The sequence below is a fragment of the Sturnus vulgaris genome, chromosome Z (genome assembly GCF_052056855.1).
Source record: "Sturnus vulgaris isolate bStuVul1 chromosome Z, bStuVul1.hap1, whole genome shotgun sequence".
Taxonomy (NCBI): domain Eukaryota; kingdom Metazoa; phylum Chordata; class Aves; order Passeriformes; family Sturnidae; genus Sturnus; species Sturnus vulgaris.
In genome coordinates, this window is record NC_142283.1 from 63,708,604 (window position 1) to 63,725,053 (window position 16,450).

The window sequence follows — 16,450 nt, forward strand, 5'->3', positions numbered from 1 at the left end:
AAACAAGAAAATCTGGGGTTTAAGGCTCTTACAAATGTCTCACAAGGAAACACTGCTCAAAGTCCTCATGTACACCAGGAGGATCTGAAGCTTTAGCTCCACATTACTAAAGGTCTTGCTATTCCTCCCTCTCCTTTTACTAACACCCTATCACACAAGAATAGGGAATGTAAAGCATCAGTGAATCTGTCCTAAATCCAACCGTGTCCTGGGGTGCATGCACGAGGCACAGTCAGGCAAAAGAAGCGATTGTCCTGCTCTGCTCTGCATTCCTCTGGCCTAGAGGAATTGTGGCTTTGGGGGGAATGATGCCTTAGGGTTTTAGCTTTTCTACTTTTCAAATTCTGTACTGCTTTAGTGTATAACTCTAAACAGAGAGTTAGCTACTGTCTTCAGATTCTGGTCAGACCAAACAATTTCCCTAGGCCTGAAGCTCAAGGACACCTTACTGTCTCAGACCCCAAAAGTGAGTTGTGAGCAGGGAGCAAACTGAGGGTATATAACTTCATTACCTGAAGCTATAATTGGAGGATTAACCCCTGGTATGTAAATGGATCAAACTTATGTCTGAAAAACTCATGACCATCATCTATCTTGGCTGTAGCCTCTTAGAGGCTTCTGACTGCCCAAGGTGTACCTATTGAAGGTACAATAAATAAGTAATATTTAATAAATACCCGCTTTTACTCTCCTATCTTTGTCTAGCATCTGTTCTAGGTAGCCACTCCAAGGTATCATGCACTGGGCAGCTAAACCTCAAGTCCTGTGTGTGGTTTTGGGCACCATAATACAAAAATGATGCAAAAATATGGGAAAGCATCCAAAGAAGAGATGCAGGGCTAGTGAGAGGCCTTGAGGGGAAGCTGTATGAGGAGCAGCTGAGGTCACCTGGTCTGTGCAGCCTGGAGGAGACTGCAGAGAGACTTCAGTGCAGTTCCACTTTCCTTGGGAGGGGAAGAGGAGGGGCAGGCACTGATCTCTGTTCTCTATGACTGGTGACAGGGCCCAAGGGAATGGCATGAAGCTGTGTCACGGGAGCTTTAGGTCGAATATCAGGAAAAGGTTTTTCACCCAGAGGGTGGTTGGTGTTGGAACAGGCTCCGCAGGGAGGTGGTCACAGCACCAAGTCTGACAGAATTCAGGAAGTTTTTGACAGGACTGTGACGCACATGGAGTGATTCTTGTGTTGATCCTGTGTAGGGCCAGGAGTGGAGTCCCTCCCAACTCAGGATATTTTATGATTCGATGGAATAAGTTTTAGCTATCAATTATTTTTGATGAGAGCTTGTGGGAAAGGAAACTTATTCCCTGGCATCTCATTTTTCTCCACTAGGCATCTTTCTACTGTCTCTTAGACATAGGCAGGGAAAGAGGGAGTTTGTATGCCTGGGTAACACTATCTCTTTGCACAAGTTTCCTTCCTCAGCAGAAGACGGAAGATGTTTCAGGTGATCAGCGTGACAGAGCAAAAAAATTATGCCTTCTGTTATATATCCACTATAATAGCTCCTACATGAATTCATAATTTTTTAAGGGAAGACACCAGATCCCCAAACTGGTATTTCAAGGTACTTGCATCACTTTCAATAGCCTACATATTGCACAGATGTTTACAGCTCACTGCACAGATAATAATATGTGTCAACCTGTATTATTTCCAAAAGGAATTTAATTAATGATAAAGAACTGTACTTCAATACCTTAAAAATACTGTTTGCACTCTAATATTCAAGACAGAAAAACTATACAAGAAATAATTAATTGCTATTTCATTCCTATGCTCTCTCTCTAAATATATAAGGGTTATTACACTCAATGCAAACCTGCAGCTGTGTAAATGCTATCAAAACTACTACAGTTTGCTTAATTCATAGAATTATATTTTAGCTTACCCAAATCTGTAGCTTAATTCTTTTTTCATTTTTGAAAACTGTTTTTACTTTGAAATCGATTCCAACCGTGCTTACAAACGCAGATGTAAAGGAATCATCAGCATATCGGAACAAAAATGAGGTTTTTCCAACACTGCTGTTGCCGATAATGAGCAGTTTGAACATGTAATCAAAGTTCTGGTCAGATGTATCTTTCTGGCCATATCTGGAATCTTGAACGGATGCCATCTGTAATTAAAAATAAAAAAGAAATATTTTATTGTCTCTTTTATCATAAAAAATTGAAACGTTTAGATTTTATTGGAGTTTCCATACCAGGTATCAGTGAAGCTCAAGAAGGATATCTTCCTGAAAAATTAGTCATGTGTATGCTTCAATGTGAACTTCAAGAAATTCACAGACATCTAATAATTATTTGTGATTCTTATATCTAGTAGTAGTTCTGGTAGCAAGGACTGGTGACTGGTACCAAAACAAAAAAATAATAATTCTAAAAATCCAGACGGTTCTTGGGTATATCTCTAAAAATACTTGTTTTCAGCAAATGTGATGAATAGAAGGTGAAAATGCAATGACACTTCATCAGAATAAAAGAGAAATAAGAGATTAATGCTTCATTTTGACACAGGAGGTGTATTTCCAAACAGAAGCTCAATAAGTTTTACATCTATTAAAATTCTTGAACTAATGCAACATCATCATAAGTGGCAGTTAGAGAAACAGAATATTAAGGTTTGAAAGGGTTGTTAAAGATCATCTAGTCCCAGTCCTGCTGCCAGGGACACCTCCCACTAGACCAGGTTGCTCAAGGCCTTATCTAACTTGGTTTTGAACACCACCAGGGCTGGGGCATCCACAACCTCTCTGGGCAACCTATGCCAGCATCTCATCACCCTCACAGTAAATATTTTTTCCCAATATCTAATCTAAATCTCCCGCTTTCATTGTGTATCCATTCCTCCTTTCCCTGTCACTCCAGTTCCTGTCAGAGAATCCCTCTCCAGATTCCCTTTAGGCCTCTTCAGACACTGGAAGGTGTCTATGAGGTCCCACAAAACTTTCTCTTCTCCAGGCTGAACAGCCCCCCCTTGCTCAGCCTACCTTCATAAGGGGAGGTGCTCCAGTCCTCTTATCAACCTCTTGGCCCTCTTCTGGACTTGCTCTAACAACTCCTTGTCATCATGCTGGGCACCCCAGAGCTGGATGCAGTGCTCCAGGTGGGGTCTGAGCAGAGCAGAGCAGCACAATCCCCTCCCTCAATCTGCTGGCCATGTTCCTTTGGACGCAGCCAGGATTCCCTTGGCTTTCTGGGATGGGAGCACTCACTGCTGACTCGTGGTGAGTTTTTCATCAGCCACACCCCCGAGTCCTTCCCCACAGGGCTGCTCTCAATCACTTCTCTGCCCAGCCTGTGGGTGTGTCTGGAATTGTCATGACCCATGTGTAAGACCTTGCACTTGGCTTTGCTGAGGTTTGCAGTGGCCTATCTCCCAAATGTATCAAGGTCCTGCTGGATGACATGAACATTTTGAAATCTGAGTCCTTAAAATACAGTTTTTAATCCATATAAAACACTTGAATAAGCACAAATTACTGAATACAGTTAAAGAGCAACTAATTTTGCTCTAGGGACTTCAAAATGTACACCTTAGGTTTTTATGAAAATTGCAGAGATTTGCATGAAAACCTGACCAAAGTTCTACCTAGGTTGCCTAAAAACAAGTGGCAAAAATAAAGAACTTGGAGTGTTTCAGATGAGTTTTTAAGAAAAATGACCAAGCATTTTGGGAGTCTGTGGAATTTTTTTGAATATGATAATTTTAGGAACAACACTTTTGCATGCTCATTTGAAACAGACAGATGCCATAACCTAACATAAAGACTTACAGAAAAGCAGCTCATATGAAAGCTTTCTAATTTAGGCATCTCAGAATGCATTTGGACAATCAGAAAGGACAACTGAAACCAGGGTGACAGCTGTGCACTAACACACACTCTCAACATTTTAGGTACTGTATAATTGTTTTAGATAATTCTGCTATCTCATAGCATTAAAAACATTATGCCAGCTTCTCTGGGCTACTGAAGAAGAATGTAGGAGTGGTGACCAAAAGTTCTGTATAGGACATTGAAAGTAGCAAGTTTTTAATAGAAAATTCAGTGTCAGATTTATATTTCATAAATTACACAGTAGGGAATGTTTGATTTCAGAATTTTATTTCAGAACTACCTTCTTCATTAAACGTAGTATTGGGTACCTACACACTAGCAACCTGAGTGTTTGCATTGGCCTTAATATTTATTCACTTCTTCCACAGGTATGCAACAAAGAAGCTTTAGAATAAAAACCTAAATGTTGCCAAGCATACACATTACTATTTACTTCAGCTTTATTATTCTACACAAAAGACAGAAACTTTCATTACTGTCCCGTATGGTATAACTATTTGGGGATATTTTGCTTAGAACACGAGAAAAAGGAAATCAAATATTGATTAAACAAGTCTACTCACAAGTCTGTATAAAGCAGCATAACACAGGGCATGCTGATATTGCGTAGAGTTTGCAACAAGAGGTCAGTGATGTATATCAGACCAAAGACTGCAGTGGCTATGGCTGCTAGATGTGTGACCATCGTGTGTTGCTACAGCAGCCTGTTCAACAGCCCTGGCTCCCCTCTGTTGTATTAGCTGAAAGCAGAAGTTACCCCTTGTAGCAAGGAAGAATATCATATTCTTTCCTGATTTTATCTCCTAGGAGGCCTTTCACATAGCTTCTTCAACCAGCTAAGATTTACAAAAAGAGGTTTAAGCTTTCATCCATTTGCAGCCCTGAGTTCTGTGAAGCTTCCGACTCATCCCCATGTACTTTAATGCCTAACACTAACACTATGATTCAGAGCAGAGCAGAGAAATCAGGAGACCTGGATTCTAATAATAGTCCTGCTAGACCACGTACATTGTGTAGCCTTCCTGAGTAATAATGTGTTTCCTGTGGATAGTTTTAAATACGGACTTTACCGACAGATATTTCAGTGCTCCTCTATATTAGCGAGGTTATATGCATTACTCATGCAGCAGTTTTCTTAACATTTCTGGAAAAAAAAACTAAAAACCCCAATACCTTCACTGTGCTGTAAACTTACTTTTTACTTGCAGTATCATTGGCAGAATTACAAGCATGTTGAACACAGAATTGAAGGTATTTTTACTTTGGGGACGAGAGTATGTCTACAGGAGGCAAAAGGCATAGGAAAGGAATATGAAAGGACTGATTTTTCCAAAAGGATTAGTGAGCTAATAATTTAAACTCTTTGGAGAGACTAACTTTAGCCTAGTGAGCCAGTCTCCCTAGGCTACTGATAGTGATCCTTTCTCCTGACAAAACCCAAATAAGCCTACTCTAGTGTAAAGAGATATCAAACTCCACACAGTTGCTAAGACTTTGCCATTACTTCCCAAATTCGCTCCTTCTGCAGTAAGCAAAGAGACAAGTTCTTCAAAGCACAATCCATACTATGCTCACAACCTAAATGGTACCCTAAAGGAATATCTGTATTTCTGCTGACTGTAAGGGAAATATATATGCTTGGTCCTCTTGAACTTTTTGAATAAACCTATAGTGCTTCTCTTTCTTAAATGTAAGCTTCTGACTTAAAAATTAAGTATTGAATTCACTTCCTGAAGTGTTGAATGTACTTCCTGAGGTAATAATATGTTGGTTCACTCCTGACCCTACTTGTCTCTACTATTGGAGGCATTTGTAAAATATGAAGAATATCGTGATGATGTTATGTACCGCCTTTGGATATTATGTTGGAAGCAATCACTAGGAATGCTGTGTTCCCACCTGTAATTAAACACTACATACACGAATGAGAACTGAATAAACCTCACTAATGCTATGATAGTCTGTTTCCAATAAAGTAAAATGCATACCTTTATTTTGACAAAGTTCTTTTCTTAAAGGTTAAATGGATATATTAAACGAGTATCACTTTCAACAAAACACACTGAGTTTTCAGTACAATTTTGCCATTATTTAGCAAAATTGAAGATAAAATGTACAGGGTTATTTTCATTAGCACCAAAAGCAGTTTCAAGCCATTTCCTAGAGTACTTAGGACAGACTTGAGAGTCAACTGAGAAGTCTAAACTCAAGACAATGAACAGAAGACCTATAGACACGCTTACTCCTTATCAAAGCCAGGAAGAGTTATGTTGCCAGTTAGAGTAAGGTGCAAGGACAAATATAGGATAGCTTTGTATGCTTCCCTGCTTACAGCACGTCTCTAAATTCCTTAAATATGGATTATTTAAGAGCATAGGCAAGTTTAATCATTAAGCAGAATTTTCTGTTCAGATCCAGGTGCTTTCCAAGTCTCATGTTTAGCTGTTTCCTTGATCCCAAAACAAGAGATGAAAATAGAGCAGGGTTGAGAACAAATATCAGAAAAATTGTGTTTACCTGCCACCTTCATGATCATAACAAAACATTTGGCTATGTGACTCCCTATGCCTTGGCAGGCTTCATTCTTGGACAGAATCAACTGGAACAGCTTTCTTACTTCAGCAGCAAAGGATGCTGTGACCTCCCTGGCCTGCACACTAGTTTGCACATATATATGCACTCTACCCTGCATGCTTAGTGTAGGATGATTTGCCCCTGGAAAATATGGTACAAAAGGCAAGAAAACCTGACATTGAAAACACTGAGATTCATTCTTTCACACCTTTAGCAAATATGTTGTTTTCTTTTAAAAACTCTAATAACAGTCATGTCTTAAAGGAAAAGATCAACAGTAAGTCTAGAGAAAATGTCTTGCTTCTATGTACAGTAAGGATAGATAGAGACTGATTAGCGAACTTAAAGTTGTTTCAAAATGCAACACTTTCTGTCTAGTGTTGTTACAGCCTGCCCCTGAAAGTGGGGTAACAGGTCCTTTTAAATAAATCACTTTGCTCAGATTAGAGTGAAACAGCACTGACTGACCAGTGTTTGTACATACATAGATGCAGTGGAAAGATAAATGGTTCTTTCCTATATACAGGGTAGAAATATACACACTTCTATTTCCTTCTATACAGTAGCAGAGTTTCCTGCATATGCAGCCTTTTGTGAGGTGAACTTTCTGTCTTTTGTAAAATGTAATTCATAAAACATAATCAATGGAAATTGAAACAATGGAATACAGTGGAAAAATTCAATGTCTGTAACTTACCAAACTGTATGTAGGATGTGCAGGTGAGTGACACTCACTGCACATAGTTGTGTTTCACGTGTAGATCAACTTACTTCATCAGAGTAGTTAAAATGTTACCAAAATCCTTATGTATAAGAACACTGTGACAAATAACCTAGTCATGAAGAAAATAATTACTTTTAAGGTGAAATATCAGACTAATCTAGGGACTGGATTTTAATCTTAACTCTTTCAGAGGCATCCTGTGACTTTTGTTTTCTTTTCTACGTCTCGGGCAAGCTGCTTACTCTGTTGTATTTTTGGTGTGATCTTAACAAATACATTGATATCCACAGATGCAGATCACAGCCAATTCTCACAAATCTTTATCATTTATTTTTGAACCAATTAATAAGAATTAACAGGGTTCAGTAGACAATGCACTGGCCACTTATTTGGAATTTACTGATTGCCAGCCATCTGCAGAGCACAGCTTGTAAACTAATGTACTTGGCAGCATCAGGAAAAGCTTATCTGCTTCAAGGTATTATGAGGTCAGAATAATGTATATGTGTAAATGTACACAATTAGAAACACGTGGTTAGAAATGCAAAGGGTTATTTTAAGCAGAACACTGAAAGGCGAAGTTGGGGAATACCAAGAAGATATTGAGATGTTAGGTCTAAAACACTTCAGAGAAGCTCTACTTGCTTCATATCAGCAAAACTAGCATGAATAGGGTAACACTGCCAGGAGCTGCTCAGACAGTAGAATGTAAGATGAGTAAAAAGCAGTTATGGAAGGCTCTAACAACTAGATTCTAGTAGTTAGCTAGCGAATTATCCCTCATTTATCTTCCTTTAACCTAAATTTACTTTGTCTGTGAAAAGGGTACCTCAGGAAGCGTATTTCTAATTTCCACTCTAGGCAGAATGTAAAAAAACCCCATCTTCAAATAGTGGCAAAACCAGAGATACAATCCTAAGTGGGTTACTATAACACAGGATGTTAGGAGACCATCAAAATAGTGCAGCTATGAAAAGAAAAAATAAAAGCTGTGTTAGCCCAGGTACTCAAGAATAAATAAATTTATATTTACCAGGGAATATGAAAGAATGAAAATGAGATGGCTAAAGCCTTCTGCCATTTACTCTATTTAATGCAGCACTTAGGGTCATGAGACCAGGAAAGACTGTGTAGCTTTTTGTTTGCCAGAGAAACTGCATCAGGCTAAGAGACTAAGCGAAATACTAATGCCACTGTCTAGGGCACTGGTGAGACAGTATTAGTGACAATTCTGACCAAGTGTGTTTATGAAAGCCAAGTTCAAATGGGAAAACACACAGAAAGGTTAACAGGAAGATTAGAAGAAAGAGCTTATCTAATGACAGAATTAAAAACGAAACAAAACAAAACCAAACAAAAACACAGTAACCAAAACATGAGCTTGTTTCTCTGGATAATAATCTGGTCATGATGCAATGAGAACTATTTAGACTGACATATACTGGAGCAGACACTGGACGTAATCAATAGTATAAACTATTGAGTACCTCTGAGCTGGAGGTTAATAAGTATCTAACCAGCAAGGGAACAAGCTTCCACAGTACACTTCCAAAAAGGAGGAGTGACAGAAGGAGGACTATAGACTCCAGATGTAGCCAGATCAAGGTGTATGTAAGTTTCTCCGTGGACTTAGTGGCTTGGCAAATTCTTGTATGCCAGTGCTTCTACTATGAACTAACACTGACATATCTAATGATTTTGCTGAGCAATAGGAGCTGAATTGTCATGCAAACTCTTCTATCTAATAGCTTTTATTGGCCTTTTTTCATCATAATTTTATAATAACTTCTTAAATATCTGTAAGCAGCATTTTGGTTTGTAATTGCCCCTCATCATTGTGTTTGGATGTGTTGACTATAAATGTACCTTGTCTAGACATACCTATTGCAAGTGACAACAGGATATGAAAAACTAAAGAAATTTTTTTAAATTTCTTTCCTTGGCAAAGGAGATAATTTACAAATTATCTCCCACTTCCTAGTTTCTTCTCCCCTCAGCCGTCTTCAAAATGATCTGATGTCCTGGCAAATGCAAGAGTGTTTCTCTAGCATTCTCTACAATCTGCCACCGTTAAAGTCCATATGACCTAATAAACACTAAAAACATGTTATCCAAACTCCAGTTCTTTTTGTATTTTGGCAAAGTGCAGGTATGTGGAAGATCTGTGTGCTACAATCAGACAAAGAATAGAAGTGAGTGAATTGGTGCATGAATATCTGAAAATTTCCCACTGAACCTGCACTTTTCAAAGTATCATGAAATCCTTAGGGACATTACTGAGAAAGATACATGGATATCTCAAGTAATTCAGACCAATTCTTAAAATAATATGCAGAAACCATAAAGAATTCAGTGTTTCACAAAAAGGAAAGTTCATTGCTTTTAAACTAAAAACTCCTCCACAGCCATAAGCATTCCTTATGAACAGACTTATATCTGTTCTTTAAAAGCATGGCTAAAGAAATGAAAAATTGTCACAAACTGTGATCCAAATGCAGCAGATGACAGCAACAAACTTTTTCACTGGACAAGTCTTTCCTGAAAGGACTATTTTTCTGGTAATTGTTGGCCCTTCCTGACTTCAGAGAAATGACATGAACTTGAGATTGAAACAAAGAACTCACAAACACAGAAAGATGGCGACAGTGCTCAGGCCCTTTTTTCATCCTGCTAAACTCTTTTAACATATTACTTTTCTTTTAAATTATTGCTTGATGGAAATATAAAACAATGTGCTTACACTCTCCTCTGAGTTGTTTTGATGTGATCAAAAGACATACACTTGATCACTTTCTCTTGCTCTACAATTCAGAGATGGTAGTTCTGTAACAGACTGTTGCAAATTGCTGTGTGCAAAACAACTACATTCGTTTCATGCAATAGGAAATCACATAGCTGAAGAAAGTAAATCTAGCAGTTAGTTCAGCCAATCTAAACCCTATCTGAAAAAGGTTCAACTGTATAAGACTAATGTTGGGGGAAAAAAGGATTCTGCAGAAGAACCCACACCAGAAAACTGTTTTACTGGAATCAGTAATAGAAATAATATATGGGTATAATGGGAATAATGTAAGTAGAAGAAAAAAACCCAAAAATTACAGAAACTACAACTGAAAATCAGTCTGTGTGCCAGACTTCATTTTCACATTTTGGAAAAATCCAGATGCATATGATTATAATTTTGAATGTGATATGCTTAAAAATAGACATTGTTTGACCATGTCAGCAGTCCTGAAAATATGGAATTTATTGGGGGTTTATAGCTTTCTGCTGCCTCTTTTTATTCTGAGGATGCATTTCTGCTGACTTTTACTCAATTATGTTCAACAATAATTCTATTTGTTCTGACAATCTCAAAAAAACCCAAGAATCTGTTCTCTGATTGATGAGTAAAATTTTCTTTTTTTTAAAATATCTGAACTCTCCTCTCTTTATATTCTGTTTTTGATGTCGTACTACCATTTTGTTTCCACAACTATTGAAAAACTTTGGAGAATCTGACAACCTGTCAAAAATGTCAAAAATAGTAGAGACCAATCTACAATTGTCATCCTTTATTAACAAAATTACCTTTAATGAAAAGTTCTCCAAAGCCAATATATACTAAATGTGTCTTCGGTAGATCAATAAACGTGTAAAAATGGAAAATATGACATAAACATTTCTGATGCATACATGTAGCAGGCAAAAGGTTGCAGATCTACCCTTAGCCTGAAATTTTATTACTGCCAGGGTAGATATCCAGCTTGAAAAACATTAGCTAACAGGGCTTCAGTTCATAACTTAAATCACAACAGACTGCAAAAGTGCTCTTTGTACTTGATCATAAAATGATTGTTAGCAATCCACTTCTCTACTGAAAAAGAGTTATATATTCAAATGTATAGTATGGGGGCTCCAGAGTTCCTGCATGGGATTACAAAACAGGACACAATTAACAATTGAATACAGTTCACCAGCAAAAAATGTTTTGAGATAACAACCCAGAAACTGCTAAAAACTCTGCATAATGTAACTTGTATCTGTCTAGCACCTGCTGATCCAGCGCTAAGGGGTATTACATCTTTCCATACATACAAACCGCTGAAAATGGGCCCCTTTCTGCTAGCCCCAGCTCTGGCCACGAGCCACCTCTCCCCGGTGCAGGTGGACAGCTGCTCCACGGCTGCACAGCTGGAGGCGTCACGCCAGCTTCCTGCGCACTTCGGTAGGACCTCGGTCCAGGTCCCACCAACACCATCACCCAACACCGGACAGACAGTCACCCTCAGGAGAACTGCGGCCGGCGCTCGAGGGGCAGCATCTGAACAACACCGCTCGATGTGCCCCAGAGTGGCTCGAAACCCACCCGCTGTCCCTCGAGGGGCCCTGCCTCCAGGGGACACGACCCCTCTCACACGCCCCGGGCCCTACACGCCAGGGGTATCCTCACCCTAAGCCCTCAGCAGCAGAGCCGGCCCGGCGGCCCGGGCGGAGGGGCTCCTGCCCCGTCCCGGCTCTCGGCTACACCGCGCCCGCCGCACCCCTCGCCCGGCTCGGGCCTGGGCACCGACCTGCATGGGCGCTTCGTGCCTCATCGCTGGGCGCGGCCCCGCCGCCCGCCCGCTGCCGCTCGCTCCCGAACGCCGACACCCGCCGCCGCCGCCCGGGCTTTGCCGGCAAACCCGCGCCGAGATCAGCACCGGAGCTGTCCCCGCTCCGCCCCCGGCCCGCCCCGCCCTCCCTCCCGTGCGCTTTCGGGAATGGTAGTCCGGCTGCCAGTGTTCCCCGCCCTCGGCTCTGGGAGAAGGGACTACAGCTCCCGGGGTGCTCGGCGCCAGGCAGCGAGTGGGCGGGCCCGAGCTCTCGGCCCGGCGGGCGCGGAGCTCCGCGATCCCGTCTCGGGGCCGCAGAGGGCGGCGGGACCGGGAGTGGGGGCGCCGCGGTGGGGGCGGGGGTGTGGCTCGCTGTGCCCGTGCTGAGGCGGAAAGGGAAAACGGAGCGGGCGAAGCAGGCACCTCCGGCTCGGCGGATGCGCTGCCCTCCCTGCCAGCCCGCCCTGAGCCCGAGGAGCAGCGCCGGCCGGGGGAGCGCGGGCAGCGCTCACAGGGCTGGGGGGCCGCTCGGTGGAGCGGAGCGAGCTCTGCCGGGCCTGGGCGCGGCGCCGCACAGCGCCCTCTGCGGGCAGGGGGACAGCGACACCGGCAGGCTCCGCTCTGCGGCCGCTCCCGCCCCGTTATCCCGCTCCCGTCTTTTTACACCGCTCCCGCCCCGTTATCCCGCTCCCGCATTCGGGCTGGTCCCGTTCTCACGGCCGCGCCCCGTGGCCCACAGCCAGCGCTGGCCACGGGCAGCCGAGCGCCTTTCATATTGAGGACTGCTGGTCAGTGTCCTTGCTGTGCACAATGACGATCCCTGGGCTGTCTCCTCCTCCCATCCCCTGTCCAGCTTGCTTTTGCCTCGCTTGGCTTTTGCCCGATCGCTGGCAAACAGGGTCGGGCAGCTCCGTGTCGTGAAGCAGTGCCATGGCCACAGCCCCGCGTGGACATGGGGACATCGCTCCTGGGTGGTGGCAGCCGTTCTTGATGTCCGTACTGAGGTCATGATGAGGTAGTGCTTAGTCATCCACGAAGATGTTTTAAATGTCTGTCCCAGCACTTTTTGCATAACACCATCGTCTAATGCAGAGTCCATATTTACCTTGGGCCAAAATGGACGGGTCCATAGAGGGTAGAAAAATGAATAAAGCGTGTTGGAACCAGATTTAAGATTCAGTAAGTCCTGCTCTAATGAAAGGGTGAAGGTGAGCCGTGGGTGACTCTGGGGATGTCTGCCCAAGGTTTAAGAGCTGGACACATCCCAGGCAGAGGAAAGGGCAGGAGAAGGCAGCAATGGTGGCTGAAGCAGAGTGGAAACAGCAATTTGCCCTGTTGGTCACTTTACATAAGTGATATACATTGCATGAAGTGAGGCATCCATAGCAGCTGGGACACCAACAAATTGTGTCATAGAGACATGAATATGAATTAAAGTGTATGCCAGAAGAAATTTAGCTTTGCAATTTTTAAATTTCATTTGCAGCTGTTTATACCTACCCCTCTATACTACAAAGAGATGAAGTAAATATTTTTCAAAGACATGGTGCATTTTTTGGAGGTCACCCTTCTTTCCTGCTTGAAACACAGAACATTGTTCTCTCTACCATTGTAGGTATCTTGATTTTGCTCAGCATTTTAGACCCACTTGCATGGGTGCTAATAGCCACCTTTGGGTTTTCATAATGTCTACAATTTAATTTTACTACTGATTTTAGGTGAATACCTACCAAAAATCATGAGTAACAACTCATTTCCCCCTGAAAACAGGGTATATTATATGTGTTATCAATTGCAGTTAGGGAAAAAACAGAGAGTTTTTTTCTCCTATGAAAGCTTTGTTTCATGGGGTTTTGGTTTTAGAAAGTATTATAAATATATCACATAATCCTGAATATATATTAAACTACAGTTTTTCATAAAGTGGAAATGTCGCTTTAAATCCTAGCTGAATAGGTATTTGAAACAGTAGATTCAAGTATTCAGAGAAGTTTTTGATTATGGAATTTATGGATTTACTAATCCATTTACTATGCATTTACTATTATATTGAAGTTTTAAAGTAGATTTACTGCAGATACATTAGGAATTTAGGACTTAGATCATGCCAGGTTCCCAAATTTATCCCAAGACAAACATCCTCCACAGCTTTCAATTATATTTGTATTTATCTTAGCGTTGAAGTCTTGAAGCAGTCACTCCTAAATTCTCCATACAGGCAACTATTAATGGACAGTAAAGCTGTGTTACTTATACATTATCATATGTCCTTTTGTAAAGCATGGAGTTTATTTTCTTCTAGTGAAAAAGTTAAAGTAAACTGATATATGCATAAACAATACTTTTATTTTTCTTTCTTTAATTTTAAATTTCATTAAAATACACAAATAACACTGACTTTGTAGAATCATAGAGTGGTTTGTGGTGGAAGTGGTCATGTGGTACTAACTCCCCTGCTTTGAGCAGGGACTCCACCCCCTAGACCAGGTTACTCAGAGCTCCATCCAGCCTTGCATCATTTTGCATTTTGTGTTGGTTGAAGAGATGATACTGGGATAATATTTTATTACTCCGTTTTTGTCTCTTTGTTGTCTGGCAGGAACTTATCTTTTTCTTTCTGTCTTCTTCAGAGGCTTTTGAAGACTGTACCAGAGAGAAATAGACCAAATGAAATAGTATAGTACTAGACACAAGCAAGCTTTTGTACCTCAAGCCTAGTAGTTCAGTGTCTTGCTGTGATGATACTCCTGAATACTCTTGTGCACAGAGCACTGTGTTCATGGATCAACTTTTTCTGTTGATTAATAATCACTGGGTCACAATATGTTAATATTTTTGAAGCACGGTGTACTTGAAATTCACTTTTAAACATGATTTCTTTGAACTAGGTATTTTCACCAGGTGAAAACTTTTACAGGGGATCCAGTTTAGTAAAATACCTTATTCTTTAAATGAGATGTAGTAGTATAAACACCGAGAAGTCACGAACATCAATTCAGACTTTCGGGTGTATTGATTATACTACCTCCTTTACATTTGTTTTCTTACTCTCACAGGAATTATTTTTTTCCCCCATACCAAACAGGATTCACAGAACAAATTGGTTATTATTTGCTACTTGAAACTAAAGAGAAGTATTAGTTTTCCTTAGGTTATGGAAAAAAGTTATTCAAATAACATACGTCATCACAAAAGCTAACTCAGAATGAACATGCTGCTTATAAGGATAGTTCATGCAGTCAATCTGACTTATGTAGATGTAGAACAGTGTGATTTTAGGACATCTTTTAATCTTTGTAACACAGGGGTTTTTTTGCCCAAAACAATTTTCTACAGCACATGGAAGATAAACAATAACTTTCAGAGCTGCATATGAAATCTAATAAAACTTGTAATAATAAAGGCGACAGGAGGCAGCTGGTTTGTAACCAAGTGAGTTGTTTTGAATGCGTGAACTCTGAAACGATGGAGACATTAACAAAGCTGTTTCTCAGTTTTGCACTAGAGGTCTACATAAGTAAAGATAACACAGATGCAGTGTATCTTCAATATATATCCAATGCATGTATTGGGGGAAAATATTCTCTGTGCTTTCAAAACTTTCAAAGTGTAGTCCATGCTGTAATATTAGCAAATAAGTAAGATTCAGAAGTAGAAGAAATCTGAGTTAATATGGAGAATACTAAGGTAAAGACGGTTAACTAAGTATCATAGTTAATTTCTTGTAATTCTTAGATCAATATACAAATGCTTTCAATTTTAGATTTAAGAAAATAAAGGTTCTTATTAGGTACATAATTCTAGCCATTATGAAAGATCAATACCACTTGACAATGTTTTCTGTCATGTTCTCTTTCATAAGGTCAAATAGCTTTCTTTTTTTCCCCTGAGCTTTTAGAAAACAGTATTTCTTTTACTCCAGCATGCCATTTGACTTATCCCGGGATTGGACTTTGGATGCAGAGAACAGAAGAACGGGAGTCACATGTATTTCACAAAGCAAGTTCAGTCTGTCATGTTTTCAAATCTGGCTTATCATTGTAAAATGTACATGTTGAGGTATGCCTTCTTTAGATATTTCTTTTCTAAAAAAGTAAGAGATCTTTTGACTAGGTAGACAGGAAATGTAGAGAGCAAGAAAATAGTGATTAGAGATCTCAGGAATGTTTCTTTCCATTTTTAAACATTATTTCATCAAGAAGGCAGGCATAAATTAACAAAATACGAACTGAAATAAAGCTAGAAATTGATAGTGGATTTGGCACTGAGACAAGATCTGTCTCAAGCACAGATCTCCAATACGCAGCCATTGAAAATAAAACTCTATGGGGAGTTCTTGTCACGCTAGAAGACAGACAAAGTACATAGAATCTTGTCATGGGGTAAAGCATGTTGTATTTGCAACAGATGAAAATTCTTCACTGCTGTATAGATACTTGGGTTTGTGACCTTGGCAGATTCTGCAAATCCTTAAAGTCCCAACAGACCAGGCTCACACGTCAGGCGGCATGACAGCACACTGCTGATGCATGAACTGGAGATGCCACAATAGGGAATGAGAAAGCACTTGCTAAAAGAACAAGTCTGATGCTCATCACATGAGACTTGACAGGCCTGCATTACAATGAAAGACAAGCAAACAGTTCTGTCAGGGATGGTTTTTATTTTTTCTTTCTTCTGATTCTCAGAACAGAAGATACTGCTGGTCTATTCACTATTAAACTTTGCAACCACTA

At 40.6% G+C, this 16,450-nt stretch overlaps 1 protein-coding gene across 1 annotated transcript in view; it reads right to left on the reverse strand.

Moving 5' to 3' along the window:
• RAB3C (RAB3C, member RAS oncogene family) overlaps window positions 1-11,800 on the reverse strand; it is a 125,796-nt gene extending 113,996 nt beyond the window's left edge. Inside the window, exons 1-2 of the mRNA XM_014881801.2 lie at window positions 11,694-11,800; window positions 1,893-2,120 (exon numbers count right to left, since the gene is read on the reverse strand). Coding sequence (XP_014737287.1) covers window positions 1,893-2,120; window positions 11,694-11,717 — 252 coding nt within the window. The 5' untranslated portion in view covers window positions 11,718-11,800. The remainder of the gene's footprint in view (window positions 1-1,892; window positions 2,121-11,693) is intronic.
• Window positions 11,801-16,450: the final 4,650 nt, after the last annotated feature.